At 48.3% G+C, this 15,580-nt stretch overlaps 1 protein-coding gene across 1 annotated transcript in view; it reads left to right on the top strand.

Moving 5' to 3' along the window:
• LOC140421321 (transmembrane 9 superfamily member 2-like) overlaps nt 1-15,580 on the top strand; it is a 254,618-nt gene that overhangs the window by 174,244 nt on the left and 64,794 nt on the right. The window contains exons 9-10 of the mRNA XM_072505969.1: nt 248-356; nt 10,557-10,689. Of these exons, the coding sequence (XP_072362070.1) occupies nt 248-356; nt 10,557-10,689 (242 nt within the window). The remainder of the gene's footprint in view (nt 1-247; nt 357-10,556; nt 10,690-15,580) is intronic.

Below are 15,580 nucleotides of genomic sequence, written 5' to 3'. Positions count from 1 at the left end.
TGAAGGAATTTATCCATATCGCTGTTCTTAATGATTTCCCATTGATCTTGAGACTATGCCGCCATGTTATAGATCTGTGTCCCAGCCAGGAGAAGTGGCCTCTGTCTATGCTGTCCATCCGTAATTTGTAATAGCTAATTTAAATACTTTGTCCTTTACTTCCTTTAAACAGTATAGTTGGCAGAAGTCTGGTAAAGTTCTTTGAGGAGCTAAAACTTGATGTTCTTATTTCCCTTTTCTTTCTTAGTATTATGAATTCTCTGGTGATTGTCCTCTTCTTGTCTGGGATGGTGGCGATGATTATGCTTCGGACCCTTCACAAGGATATTGCTCGATACAATCAGATTGACTCTGTCGTAAGTACTATTGTGGAATGTGTCCTCGAATGGCTGTGGTAGTTTATTGCCTTGAGTAGTGTTTTTCTTTTATATGTGAGTCTCAGCAATCCTTCCAACACCTACTATCTCTTGTATTCCTCAATCTGTTCTGTTGTCGATCACTTTCATAGAACATAGAACATAGAACGATACAGCGCAGTACAGGCCCTTCGGCCCACGATGTTGCACCGACATGGGAAGTCAAAAAACAAAAGCCATCTAACCTACACTATGCCATTATCATCCATATGCTTATCCAATAAACTTTTAAATGCCCTCAATGTTGGCGAGTTCACTACTGTTGCAGGCAGGGCATTCCACGGCCTCACCACTCTTTGCGTAAAGAACCTACCTCGGACCTCTGTCCTATATCTATTACCCCTCAGTTTAAAGTCATGTCCCCTCGTGCCAACCATTTCCATCCGCGGGAGAAGGCTCTCACTGTCCACCCTATCCAACCCCCTGATCATTTTGTATGCCTCTATTAAGTCTCCTCTTCACCTTCTTCTCTCTAACGAAAACAACCTCAAGTCCATCAGCCTTTCCTCATAAGATTTTCCCTCCATACCAGGCAACATCCTGGTAAATCTCCTTTGCACCCGTTCCAAAGCTTCCACGTCCTTCCTATAATGAGGTGACCAGAACTGTACGCAATACTCCAAATGCGGCCGTACCAGAGTTTTGTACAGCTGCAACATGACCTCATGACTCCGGAACTCAATCCCTCTACCAATAAAGGCCAACACTCCACAGGCCTTCTTCACAACCCTATCAACCTGGGTGGCAACTTTCAGGGATCTATGTACATGGACACCGAGATCCCTCTGCTCATTCACACTTCCAAGAATTTTACCATTAGCCAAATATTCCGCTTTCCTGTTATTCCATCCAAAGTGAATCGCCTCACACTGCTCTACATTAAACTCCATTTGCCACCTCTCAGCCCAGCTCTGCAGCTTATCTATGTCCCTCTGTAACCTGCAACATCCTTCCGCACTGTCGACAACACCACCGACTTTAGTGTCGTCTGCAAATTTACTCACCCACCCTTCTGCGCCCTCCTCTAGGTCATTTATAAAAATTACAAACCGGAACGGCCCCAGAACAGATCCTTGTGGTATGCCACTTGTAACTGAACTCCATTCTGAACATTTCCCATCAACCACCACCCTCTGTCTTCTTTCAGCTAGCCAATTTCTGATCCACATCTCTAAATCACCCTCAATCCCCAGCCTCCGTATTTTCTGCAATAGCCTACCGTGGGGAACCTTATCAAACGCTTTCATGAAATCCATATACACCACATCAACTGCTCTACCCTCGTCTACCTGTTCAGTCACCTTCTCAAAGAACTCGATAAGGTTTGTGAGGCATGACCTACCCTTTACAAAGCCATGCTGACTATCCCTGATCATATTATTCCCATCTAGATGATTATAAATCTTGTCTCTTATAATCCCCTCCAAGACTTTACCCACAACAGACGTGAGGCTCACCGGTCTATAGTTGCTGGGGTTGTCTCTACTCCCCTTCTTGAACAAAGGGACCACATTTGCTATCCTCCAGTCCTCTGGCACTATTCCTGTAGCCAATGATGACATAAAAATCAAAGCCTAAGGCCCAGCAATCTCTTCCCTGGCTTCCCAGAGAATCCTAGGATAAATCCCATCAGGCCCTGGGGACTTATCTATTTTCAGCCTGTCCAGAATTGCCAACACCTCTTCCCTACGTACCTCAATGCCATCTATTCTAATAGCCTGGGTCTCAGCATTCTCCTCCACAACATTATCTTTTTCCTGAGTGAATACTGACGAAAAATATTCATTTAGTATCTCGCCTATCTCTTCAGACTCCACAAACAATTTCCCACCCCTGTCCTTGACTGGTCCTACTCTTTCCCGAGTCATTCGCTTATTCCTGACATACCTATAGAAAGCTTTTGGGTTTTCCTTGATCCTACCTGCCAAATACTTCTCATGTCCCCTCCTTGCTCGTCTTAGCTCTCTCTTTAGATCCTTCCTCGCGACCTTGTAACTATCAAGCGCCCCAACTGAAACTTCACTCCTGATCTTCACATAGGCCTCCTTCTTCCTCTTAACAAGAGATTCCACTTCTTTGGTAAACCACGGTTCCCTCGCTCGACGCCTTCCTCCCTGCCTGACCGGTGCGTACTTATCAAGAACACGCAGTAGCTGTTCCTTAAACCAGCTCCACATATCCAGTGTGCCCAACACTTGCAGCCTACTCTCCAACCTATCCCCCCAAGTCATGTCTAATGGCATCATAATTGCCCTTCCCCCAGCTATAACTCTTGCCCTGCGGGGTATACTTATCCCTTTCCATCACGAACGTAAACGTCACCGAATTGTGGTCACTGTCCCCAAAGTGCTCACCTACCTCCAAATCTAACACCTGGCCTGGTTCATTACCCAAAACCAAATCCAATGAGGCCTCTCCTCTTGTTGGCCTGTCAACATATTGTGTCAGGAAACCCTCCTGCACACATTGTACAAAAATCGACCCATCTAATGTACTCGAACTATATCTTTTCCAGTCAATATTTGGAAAGTTAAAGTCTCCCATAATAACTACCCTGTTACTTTCGCTCTTATCCAGAATCATCTTCGCCATCCTTTCCTCTACATCCCTAGAACTATTTGGAGGCCTATAGAAAACTCCCAACAGGGTGACCCCTCCTTTCCTGTTTCTAACCTCAGCCCATACTACCTCGGAAGAAGAGTCCCCATCTAGCATCCTCTCCGCCACCGTAATACTGTTTTTGACTAGCAGCGCCACACCTCCCCCTCTTTTGCCTCCTTCTCTGAGCTTACTAAAACACCTAAACCCCGGAACCTGCAACAACCATTCCTGTCCCTGCTCTATCCATGTCTCCGAAATGGCCACAACATCGAAGTCCAAGGTACCAACCCATGCTGCCAGTTCCACTACCTTATTTCGTATACTCCTGGCATTGAAGTAGACACACTTCAAACCACCTACCTGAACACTGGCCCCCTCCTGCGAAGTCAATTCTGTGCTCCTGACCTCTATACTCTCAATCTCTCGTACCCTAAAACTACAATCCAGGTTCCCATGCCCCTGCTGTATTAATTTACCCCCCCCCCCCCCCCTCAAAGAGCACTAACAAATCTCCCCCCCAGGATATTTGTGCCCCTCAGGTTCAGATGCAGACCATCCTGTCTGTTGAGGTCCCACCTTCCCCAGAAAGAGCCCCAGTTATCCAGAAATCTGAATCCCTCCCGCCTGCACCATCCCTGTAGCCACGTGTTTAATTGCTCTCTCTCCCTATTCCTCATCTCATTATCACGTGGCACGGGCAACAACCCAGAGATAACAACTCTGTTTGTTCTCGTTCTGAGCTTCCATCCTCGCTCCCTGAAAGCCTGCCTGACATCCTTGTCCCCTTTCCTACCTATGTCGTTAGTGCCAATGTGGACCACGACTTAGGGCTCCTCCCCCTCCCCCTTAAGGACCCGGAAAACACGATCCGAGACATCACGTACCCTTGCACCTGGGAGGCAACATACCAAACGTGAGTCTCTCGCTCCCACAAAATCTCCTATCTGTGCCCCTGACTATCGAGTCCCCAATTACTAATGCTCTGCTCCTCTTTCCCCCCCCCCTTCCCTTCTGAGCAACAGGGACAGACTCCGTGCCAGAGGCCCGTACCCCATGGCTTACCCCTGGTAAGTTCCCCCCCCCCGTCCCCCCCCACACACACAAGTATCCAAAGCGGTATACTTGTTACTCAGGGGAACGACCGCAGGAGATCCCTGCACTGACTGCTTCTTCCCAGTCCCCCTTACAGTTACCCATCTATCTCCATCATCGCATCATCCTGGGTTCCCTTTTATTTTACATTTAAAGTACCCAATTCATTTTTTCCAATTAAGGGGAAATTTAGCGTGGCCTATCCACCTAGCCTGCACATCTTTGGGTTGTGGGGGTGAGACCCACGCAGACACGGGGAGAATGTGCAAACTCTTTAAAAACAAATATGTTTATTAAGGTATTTGAAATTTTTTATACCGGCTCCAAAGATCGCTACCTCCGGACTCGGCACCACCTGTGTTTTTAGCACTGTGAACATTGCCTTAATAAAACCCTGCCAAAACCCTCTCAGCTTTGGGCATGCCCAAAACATGTGGACATGATTTGCTGGGCTTCCCTCTACCCCGAAAAACCTGCTCATCCTAGCCGCTGTCATGTGTGCCCGGTGGAATACCTTAAATTGTATCAGGCTAAGCCTGGCACATGATGAGGAAGTACTAACCCTGCTTAGGGCATCTGCCCATTGACCCGCCTGTATCTCTCCTCCTAGCTCGTCCTCCCACTTGCCCTCAAGCTCCTCCACCGGAGTTTGCTCCGCCTCCGAAAGCTCCTGGTAAATATCTGAAACCTTCCCCTCTCCCACCCAGGTACTGGAAACTACTCTTTCCTGTATCCCCCGTGGCGGCAGCAGCGGGAAGGCCGGAACCTGCTTTCTCAGGAAGTCTCGCACCTGCAAATACCTGAACCCGTTCCCTGTTGGCAATTCAAATTTATCCTCCAAGGCTTTCAAGCTGGGAAAGTTCCCATCTATAAATAGATCCCCCATCCTTCTAATTCCTGCCCTTTGCCAACTCTGGAACCCACCATCGAGCCTACCCAGTATGATTATTATAAATCGGGTTCCAAACCGATCCGCCACTCTCTTATATCTCCTCCACTGCCCCCAGATTCTCAGAGCCGCCACCACTGGAATTGTGGAGTATCGGGCCGGCGAGAACGGAAGAGATGCCGTTATCAGTGCTCCCAAACATGTGTCTTTGCATGGCGCTGCCTCCACCCGCTCCCATGCCGACCCCTCCCCTACTACCCACTTCCTAATTGTGGCTATATTAGCCGCCCAGTAGTAATTGCAGAAGTTCGGCAGGACCAAACCCCCCCACCCCCGCCGCGGCGCTCCAGCAACACTCCACTCGCGGGGTTTTACCCGCCCACACACAGCCCGAAATAACCTTATTCACCCGCTTGAAAAAGGCCTCTGGGATGAAGATGAGGAGGCACTGAAAGACAAACAGAAATCTGGGGATGACTGTCATTTTCACGGTCTGTACCCTCCCCGCCAGTGATAGTGGGTCCCATCTCTTAAGTCCCCTTCCATTTGGTCTACCAACCGTTTCCCCCATCCTCTCCAACAGGTCTGAAATATACAAGAGCAGGTCATCTGCGTAAAGCGCGACCCGGTGCTCCAATCCCCCCCCATCCCTCTCCCCCCCCCCCCCCCCCCCCCCCCCAGCCCTTTCCAGTTCCTAGAGGCTCTTAACGCCATGGCCAGTGGCTCTATGGCCAGAGCAAACAATAACGGGATGAGGGGGCACCCTTGCCTCGTCCCTCGGTGTAATTTAAACTACCCTGACCTCAGCCGGTTCGTACGCACACTCGCTACTGGTGCCTGATAGAGCAACCGCACCCAGTTAATAAAGCCCTCACCAAACCCAAACCTTCCCAGCGCGTCCCACAGGTAATTCCACTTCACCCGATCAAAAGCCTTCTCGGCATCAATCGCCACCACCACCTCCATCTCTCCTCCTTCTGAAGGCATCATAATAACATTTAAAAGCCATCGAACATTGGCCTTGAGTTGCCTGCCCTTTCGTCCCATCTGGTCTTCCCCTATCACCCTTGGGACACAGTCCTCTATCCTTGTGGCCAGTATCTTAGCCAGCAGTTTGGCGTCCACATTCAGTAGAGAAATTGGCCTGTCTGACCCACATTGCTCCGGATCCTTCTCCCGTTTCAGGATCAATGAAATCGAGACCTGCGACATTGTTGGGGGGAGGACTCCCTTCTCTCTTGCTTCGTTAAATGTCCTCACCAGCAGTGGGCTCAATATCTCTGAAAACTTATTATAGAATTCCACCAGGTAGCCGTCAGGTCCCGGGGCCTTGCCCAACTGCATGCCCTCCAGCCCCTTGATTATTTTCTCAATTGGGACTCCCAGTCCTTCCACCTAATCCTCATCTACCCTCGGGAACCTCAACAGATCCCAAAACTGTCTCATCCCCTCCACTCCAGCCGGGGGTTCCAACTCTCATAATTTACTATAGAAGTCCTTAAACACCTTGTTCATCCCCGCTGGGTCCAGGACAGTATTCCCACCTCTACTCTTTACTTTACCTTTCTCCCTGGCCGCCTCCCCTTTCCTGAGCTGGTGCGCCAACATTCTGCCTTTTCCCCGTACTCATTGCCCCCCTTGCCTTCCTCAACTGTTCCACCGCTTTCCCTGTGGTCAACAGCCCAGACTCCGCCTGTAACCTCCGCCGTTCCCTCAGTAGCCTTGCGTCCAGGGCTTCCGAGTATCTCCTGTCCACCTGGAGTATCTCCTCCATTAATCTATCCCTCTCAGCCCATTCTGCTTTTTCTCTGTGGGCCCGTATTGAGATTAATTCCCCTCTGACTACTGCCTTCCGAGCTTCCCAGACCGTCGCTGCGGAGGCCTCCCCTGTATCATTTGTTTCCAGGTAGTTCTGGATGGACTTGTCAAGCCGCCCACAGATCGCTTTGTCCGCTAACAACCCCCCATCCAGTCTCCACAGCGGGCGTTACCCTCACTCCCCATTAACCCGTAGATCCACCCAATGCGGGGCATGATCCGACACTGCGATTGCCGAGTACTCCGTATCCACCACCTCCAGTATTAGCAACCTGCTCAGAACAAAAAAGCCGATGCGAGAGTATACCTTGTGGACATGTGAAAAAAAGGAAAACTCCTTCACCCTTAGCCTTGCAAACCTCCATGTGTCTACCCATCTGTTCCATAATCCCCTTCAATTCCTTTGCCGCAGCCGGCCTCCTCCCTGTCCTGGATTTTGACCGGTCCAATTCCGGATCAATGACTGTGTTGAAGTCTCCTCCCATGATTAGGTTATGTGACTCGAAGTCTGGCACCTTACCTAAAACCCACCTCATAAATTCCACATCGTCCCAATTCGGAGCATACATGTTCACTAGTACATCCCGCACCCCCTCCATCTTCCCACTCCCCATTAGGTACCTACTTCCCTTGTCTGCCACGATTCTCCCTGCCTTGAATGCCACTCGTTTGCTGATCAAGATCGCTACCCCCCTGGTCTTTGAGTCCAGCCCTGAGTGGAATACCTGGCTGACCCACCCCTTCCTCAATCTCGTCTGGTCTGGAACCTTTAGGTGTGTCTCTTGTAGCATTGCCACGTCCACCTTCAGCCCCCTCAAATGCGCAAACACGCGAGCCCTCTTGACTGGCCCATTCAGCCCTCTGACGTTCCATGTAATCAGCCTGGTCGCGGGGCTTCAACCCCCTCCCTCCCCCAACTAACCATCACCCTTTTTAGGCCAGCCTCTAGCTCGCGCCCTCCGCCTCCTTGCGCCTTCCCTCGTGCAGTCGCCGTTCCCGACCTCCCATTTGTCCCCTAGTAACAGCTCCACCCCTGTCAACAAAGCAGCTCCTCTCTCTTTTTCCCCCCCCCTCCCGCCAGCAACAACACTAGAAACCCAACCCCCCAAGTCAAGCTCCAGCTTAACAGCTGCTCACCCCACACCACTTCAGAGTCAGCTGACCCATGCTGACTTGATAGCACCTGCCCCCAGCACCAAGCAGTGTGTCTCCCTATTGTTCTCTCCCCTCTCCCCCCACATGGATAAACATTTTAAAAGCATCACATTCCCCAGTAAACAAACATCAGAAAAAAATGAAGAAACCGCCACTTTAGAGAAATAAAAACCCAAAAAGCAGAACTAACCCCAAAGCCCCCCCCCCCCCCCCTCTAACCAGCTCCTTGCAAGACAAAGTTACCTTTAGCCATCCAAACAGCCCCTTATTCCACGTAGCACTACTTATATTTATACAGCCCAGCACAACAAATCGTCTCCGCAGTACTTCTCCAAGGCTTCAGAGTCTTTTAATTCTCCTCCACCCTACTTTCTTTAATAAAAGTCCATACTTCGTCTGGTGTTTCAAAGTAGAACTCCCGTTCTTCATGTGTGACCCACAGACAGGCCGGGTACAGCATCCCAAACTTCACCCCCTTCTTAAAGAGGGCCGTTTTTGTCCGATTAAACCCAGCTCGCTTCTTGGCCAGATCTGCGCCCAGGTCCTGATAAATGCGCAGCTCTCAATTCTCCCACTTGCTGCCCCGTTCGTTCTTGGCCCACCACAGAACGTGTTCCTTGTCCAGGGATCGGTGAAAGCGTGCCACCACGGCCCTCGGCGGCTCGTTCGCTCGGGGCTTCGTCGCGAGGGCTCTGTGCGCTCTATCCAGTTCCAGGGGCCGAGGGAACGCCTCAGCCCCCATCAACGTCTTCAGCATGTCCGTCACAAGTCCTGCCATCCGATCCCTCACTGCCTTCAGGGAGGCTGACAATGCTAAGATTCTGCCTCCTGGACCTGTTCTCCCGGTCCTCCAGCTTCTTCTGCTTTCTTTTCTGGCGGTCGTTCATCATCTCCACCTTGGTCTCCAGCACGGTTATGTACTCCTCGTGCTCGGACACCTTTTTCTCCAACTCCTGGCACGCTCTCCCGTGGGTATCTTGATTCTGCACAACTTGATCAATCGAAGCCTTAATCGGGTCCAGCGTGTCCCCTTGAGCTTGGCGAACCAATCTTCGAAAAAGTTCACCAGCTGCTCCGTCGACCACTGTGTCGTCTCCCCCCCGGCCCTGCTTCTCCGCCATGCTTTCCCGCGTTACCAGCTCTGCTCGCGTCTTCCTTATCAGACTTCTCACACTGCCACTTCTGGTCCAATTTTCCATACATCGGAGGGGGATTTCTCCTCTGTCTCACTCATCACCGATTTATCTCACAAAATCTGGGGGAAAGGTCCAAATGTCCGTCACAGGCAGGACTGTCAAATGTGCGATCTACTCCTCCATGGCCACCATCGGAAGTCCGAGAATGTGCAAATTCCACACGGACAGTGACCCGGGGCCAGGATCAAACCCGGATCCTTGCCGCCGTGAGGAAGCAGTGCTAGCCACTGTGCCGCCTTCCCTGGGCTCCCTAACACTCACTCCTTTCTCTCACCCTCCTGACATCTATAACCTGTGTTCTTAACATTTCTGACTTGTCCCCAGGTTTGAGTATGCAGTATTATACACTCTCGTCTTGACTACATTAAACCAACAATCATCATAAACTTGTACTGCGACCGATTTCCAGAAAATGAAAATCGTGGAATTCTACTTCAGTATTTCATTCTCTGACAGGTTATAGGAACCAAAGTTTGGCATCCCCTACTCCCTGGATTACTACTACATCTTGGTGGGATTGTGTGCTGTGGGCGTTTGCTTTTCCAATTCTGAAAACCCTTTCAATACATTCGTTTTTCTAATGTGCTTTTATTAATTGACTTACAAATAAACTTATTTCCAACCTATTCAGGACAGCTCTGAGTGAACTGCAGGCACTGGTATCAGAGTATCTTCTGCTGACGAATGTGATATAAAATAGTTACTTTAGAGATATTAGTTAATGTAATGTAGAGATAGGCCAGTCTAATCCTGGTGAGGTCACAGACAAAGGATTTCAGACCGCATGGCAAAGCAAAGGAAGAGGTGTGTCCACCAAAGGAAGAGAAAAGGATGCTGGGTAATAGGGGCCGGAGGAAGGGATTGGAAGTGAGCCAATCAGAATGTATCACCAGGTCAGGAGGGGTATAGGATGACCTATGGGAATCGTGTATGTGAAACTTGATGCCATTTGAATGTATCAGTAGAGACTTCTTTGTTCTACAGACTCACTTGATTCCAGAGGTGTACGAAGCAAGATGTGCTTTGTACCGCTGTGAACTGAGTCAGGCTTGCAAGCCAAATAAAATAACTAATGCTGTACCTGCAAATCCATCTCGACTTTTATTGAGGCCAGACTGACGGGTAAAGAAATTTGGGATTTGTCACTGCTTTGCACTAACATTAAAGTTGTAGGATTCCACCATGAGACTCACTTCATGGAATTGCCCTTTGCTTTAGAGTCAGATTTGGCCGGATTTTCACTGCAACTTGTGAATTGGTGCAACGGACTGGTGTTTGAAGGAAAAGCACACCTTTGTCAATTCACCCTATTTGTGGACTAATGTGTTACATATTCACTGAGAGGTTTTACTCTCATCGCTGATGCATGTTAACTATAATTTTGTACAGGAGGATGCCCAGGAAGAATTTGGTTGGAAGTTGGTGCATGGAGATGTCTTTAGGCCTCCCAGGAAGGGAATGCTTTTGTCTGTTTTCCTTGGACAGGGAACACAGATTTTCATAATGATGTTCATCACTCTTTGTAAGTATTGTTTGATACGGAGAAAAAATACAAAACTGAGTCGATTTCTAATTTTTTTAGTTTTTGAATGTTTCTAGGCTAGTTCCTGAAAATAGCACCACAGATTGCATGTATTTAACATCTTAGATATCGTGTTTCAAGGCAGTCAACAGAAACAGTGGAAGGAGAGGAACTCGTGGTGACTGAGCCAAGGTATGAGAGTGTTTGTCAAAGGCTTTCAAAGGTGGGAGGTAAGGTTGCAAGGTGGTGGTGTTTAGAGAGCGAGCTTGATGCTTTTGAAAAGGCCAAATAAGGCAAAGGATTGCACAATAAAGTGAGGGACCTTAGAGTAAGTGTCCACAGATCCCTGAAGGTAGCAGGACAAGTTGATAAGATGGTTAAGAAGGAAAATAGAGACTTCCGGTGGCGGCCATGAGCCGAAAGGTCGCACGAAAGGTGGTTCTCTGCTAGGAACTCCTGATTAGAACTTCTAACACTGCCAGAAGTGCAAAACGTTCCCCAACTTAACCCCCAATCCACTACTTAAACAACCAGGATGCTGACGAGTCAGCAATCAGGCCGCAAAAATAGTAAGGGAGCAGTGAGGGGAACCTCGACCCCTGAGCAGGAAGACCGGCATGGCGGCCCAGAACCGAGCACAGCAGATCCAACGGGATCGGCAATGCCGACTCAGATGATGATGGAGTTCATCACGATGAAACTTCAGAAACACAGAGAGGCGATGAAAGAGGACTTCATGACGGTGAAGGGGTCAGCAACAGCGTTGGCCCCCATAAAGGAGGCAGAGCGGAGCAGAAGCTGGAGGCCCAAGAGGCATCAGTGAGGAACCTGAAAAAGGCAGCCACGGACTGAGGGAGTGAATCGCCTCGCTCAAAGCCGAAATGGCAAGGTTGATCATGATCCAGAAGGCACTGAAGTGGAAGGTTGTTGTGAAAGGAAACATTATTGACCAAGAGAACAGCTCCCGCGGGCAGAACCTGCGGATCATCGGGCGACTGGTGGGCACAGGACGGGACGGGGGAAGTAACCTGACAGAGTTGGTGGCATCGACGCTTGGAAAGCTGGTTGGGGAGGAGGGCTTCGCCAAGTCCTGGAGGTACACTGGGCACACTGATTGCTCCAACATAGACTCAACTCTGCGGAACCACCACGGGCAATGATAGGCTCAGCAGATTCCAGGATAAAGACTTTAACTCGCTGGAAGACGCAAACTAGTTTGTCCGAAGTAACGAACTTGGGAGGAAGCAGTAAAGGACAATAAACTCGTGGACTTTAAACAGTCTAGCGGCGAAGGGGGTAATTGTTCTTGGGATGTGGAAGGGGGATGGGGCAGGGGAGAAAACCCTGTGAGGGGGGACTCAACGGGCTGGTGAAAATATCCAGAGCCTTTTCCCATCGTAAAGCAAAAGGGGCGACGTAGTCTTTCTGCAAGAGACAAAGTTTAAGAAAGAAGGACTGACTGAGTGGGGGGGGCGGGAGGGGGGGGGGGGGGGCGGGGAGGAAAGCTGGGTGGGTCCGACGTATCAGGCATGCTTCGACAAAAGGGCGAGGGGGGTGGCCATACTATTTACCCAAAATGTTCCTGCCCTTTTCCACCGCTTCTTGCTTCCCTGTGGCCTCTTGAGCTACTGCTTGCTGGTATGTCGCGCTTCTCTGCCATTTCTGTTTAAGAGTTGAATAAGTCTGAATTTTCCAGCTAAATTTGGCCAAAAGTGCCTATTCAGCAGGAGAGCCACCTGATGTGCACAATATTGCATCTGTGGCCTAACCAATGTTTTATAAAGTTGTACCAAGACCTCCCTGCTCCTATATTCTACGCCTTGGCTAATGAAGGTAAGCATTCCGTTTGCCGCCTTCACCACCTGATCTACCTGTGCTGTCACCTTCAGGGACCCATCGGCTTGTACATAAAGGTCCATTTGTTCCTCAATACTCCCTCGGGACCTTCCGCTCATTTGTGTATCCTACCTCCCAAAATGCATTACCTCACACTTGGCAGGATTAAATTCCATCTGCCGTTGCAGCTGATCAATATCGGTCTGTAGCCTATACTATCCTCTAAACTATCAACACCACCAATTTTCATGTTAACTGCAAACTTACTAATTATACCGTCTACATTCACATCTAAATTGTTAATGTATATAACAAACCGGGTCGCAGCACTGATCTGTGTGGTACACCGCTGGCTGCAGGCTTCTCATCCTTTCCTTTATTAGCTAAGGTGTGGAATGTAAGAGCAGGAAGGTTATGCTGTCTGGAACAGTTAGTCCACAGCTTGAGTACTGTGCACTTCTGATCACCTGATCATTACTGAGAAAATGTAATTGCAGTAGAGGGTATAGAGGAGATTTACAAGGATGTTGCTAAGACTTGAAAATTGTAGCCATGAGGAACAATTGGATAAGGTGGGATTGCCCTCCTTGGAGCAGAGGAAGCTGGGGGCAGATTTTATTGTGATGTACAAAATTGTGAGGGGCCTGGATTGAGAGAATGGGAAGGGCCGAGAGATCAGTGACCAGGGGCATAGATTTGAAGTGATTTATAGAAAGATTAGAGGGGAGATGTGGAAAAATCTTTTCATCTGGAACTTGCTGAATGAAAGGGTGGTAGTGGCAGAAACTCTCAACTCAATTTTGAAGGTGTCTGGATGTGTACCTCAGACCAAATGCTGGAGAGTGAGATTAGGCTGATGTCTCATCGTTTTTCAGTTTGCACAGACATGATGCCAAGTGGCTCTTTCTGCACTGTAAACTTTGTATGTTTCTATGATAGTGTCACCGAGACAGCTGAGAAGACTTCGACATCTTTGAGTAGAGCAGAAAGAAGCAATGCACAAATGGACAACCTTGGCAAGAATGAGATGATGTTGGTTGTGGAGTTTATTTAACAAAGCTTTGGAGGTTGGGGTTGGTGTGAGAGTATTTGAAGGGGCTGTAGTCCCTGGCTTAATCCAGAGCTATGAATTCAAATTGCACCATGGCAGCTGGGGAATTTAAATTCAGTGAATTAAATCAACCTGGAAGTAATAGTTATTGTCGTAATGGTGGCCATGAAACTATCAGGTTGGCATAAAGACTTACTAATATCAGTGAGTCAAGAAGACCTGCTGCACGTTCCCATCTGATCAATGTGTGACTCTAGACCAGCAACGATGTGGTTGACCCTTTAACTACCCTATGAAACGATCAAGTAAGCCACTCGGCTGAAACTAAACCAATAGACTAAACCTACAATTCACACAGTTTGCAACGAATCAAGGGAGGTGGCTCTGCACCACCTTGAGGGCAATTAGAGATGAACAATGCTAGCCGTACCAACTCACATGCTGTGAATGAATAAAAAGGGTATTTGAGGGCTCTAGAAGAAGTGGGAGGAAGGTAAAGATGATATCGTGGAGTTTTTTATTTTTATTTGTGTGGCTGGGGAAACCGTAATAGTTTTGATGTCATGGTTTGGTTTTTTTTTAATTTAAAGAGTACACAATTATTTCCTTTTCAATTAAGGGGCAATTTAGCGTGGGGAATCCACCTAGCCTGCACATCTTTGGGCTGTGGAGGTGAGATCCACGCAGACATGGGGAGAAGGTGCAAACTCCACACAAAGTGAGCCAGAGCCGGGATCGAACCTGGGTCCTCGGTGCGTGAGGCAGCAGTGCTAACCACTGCACCACTGTGCTGTCTTTGATGTCATGGTTAACAGTCCATTCAACCTCTGCTGAGGGAATGTGAATGGTTTGTGATGTCACCAGGAATGGAGATCTCCGGGCAGGAGCTCAGTATGTGGGCAACGTTTGACTTGGATATCCGAAGTCACAATTTGAGCTGTTCCTCTTGTGGAGCAAGAGACCACAGCCTCCCTGGCACGTCCAGTGGTTGAGGCTTGTCCACATTTTCTGTGAAAAGTTGAAATCTGGGAATGCATCACTGGGGTCATGTTGTGTTTGGCGATGTTTGCAGTCAACAGGAGGTGTGCCATCGAGAGGTGGGACTGTTGCCAGTTTGTAGGGTGTGGAGTGTGTTCCAGCTGAGACTGCGGGATTTCAGACAAATGCGTGGATCTTATTTTGAAGTCTTGTGTGGATGGGTGTACCTCGTTAGCTGACAGCCAATGGTTAGTCGGATGTATTCCCTGCGGACATTAAGAGGCTCAATTATGTGCTCGCCCAGGAAGCCAATCGTGTTGACCTCAAGAGAAATGGCCTTTGTAGGTTTCAGGTTAAAACTAAATTTCGGGTTGAGCTGTTCAGAGCTAAAACTATTCAATCTGAGAATATGGGAAAATATGGGAAAATAAAAGTTTAAAAAAAAAAAAAAAAAAAAAAATTTTTTAAAATTGAAACCAGTCGTTGTCAGTCAGACTTTTGCTTTCTTGTAAAATAAAAAAATAATGCTGGGAACAATAGATGAGATAAAACCCCTGCAGGAGCAAGTGAGTTAATTTTACAGGTGGGACTCTCATCATAACAAAGGGATCAGACGATTGGTTAACTCGCTGTTTTCTGGATATATTATTTCACAGTCACACTGCAATTGTAGTGTGAGCCGATTGCAAAAAGTTTAGAGTTTGTTTTTTAAAAAAGATTTATTTATTTAAAAACATTTTAAAAATTACTTTATCAGAGTTACAAAGCCCGGGCTCAGAGTGTGGACAGGGGCAAACCCCTAATCCAGCTCCTTGCCTGCTCCAAAAACCCAATTAAAATTGAATCCAATTCATGGTCCCCACAAGAGAGACATACCAGATCCAGCCATTACACCTGACCTCACGCTCATCTTAGCCAAAAGGCCGAGAAGCGATTTTAAAAGGATTTCTGATGCAGAGGAGAAAATCTAACAATATTTGATTTGATTTATTGTCACATGAACCAAAGTACAGTGAAAAGTATTTT

This window comes from Scyliorhinus torazame, chromosome 5 (assembly GCF_047496885.1).
Source record: "Scyliorhinus torazame isolate Kashiwa2021f chromosome 5, sScyTor2.1, whole genome shotgun sequence".
Classification (NCBI taxonomy): domain Eukaryota; kingdom Metazoa; phylum Chordata; class Chondrichthyes; order Carcharhiniformes; family Scyliorhinidae; genus Scyliorhinus; species Scyliorhinus torazame.
Note: the sequence above shows the minus strand (reverse complement) of the source record. Positions and strands in the feature narration are given on the sequence as shown.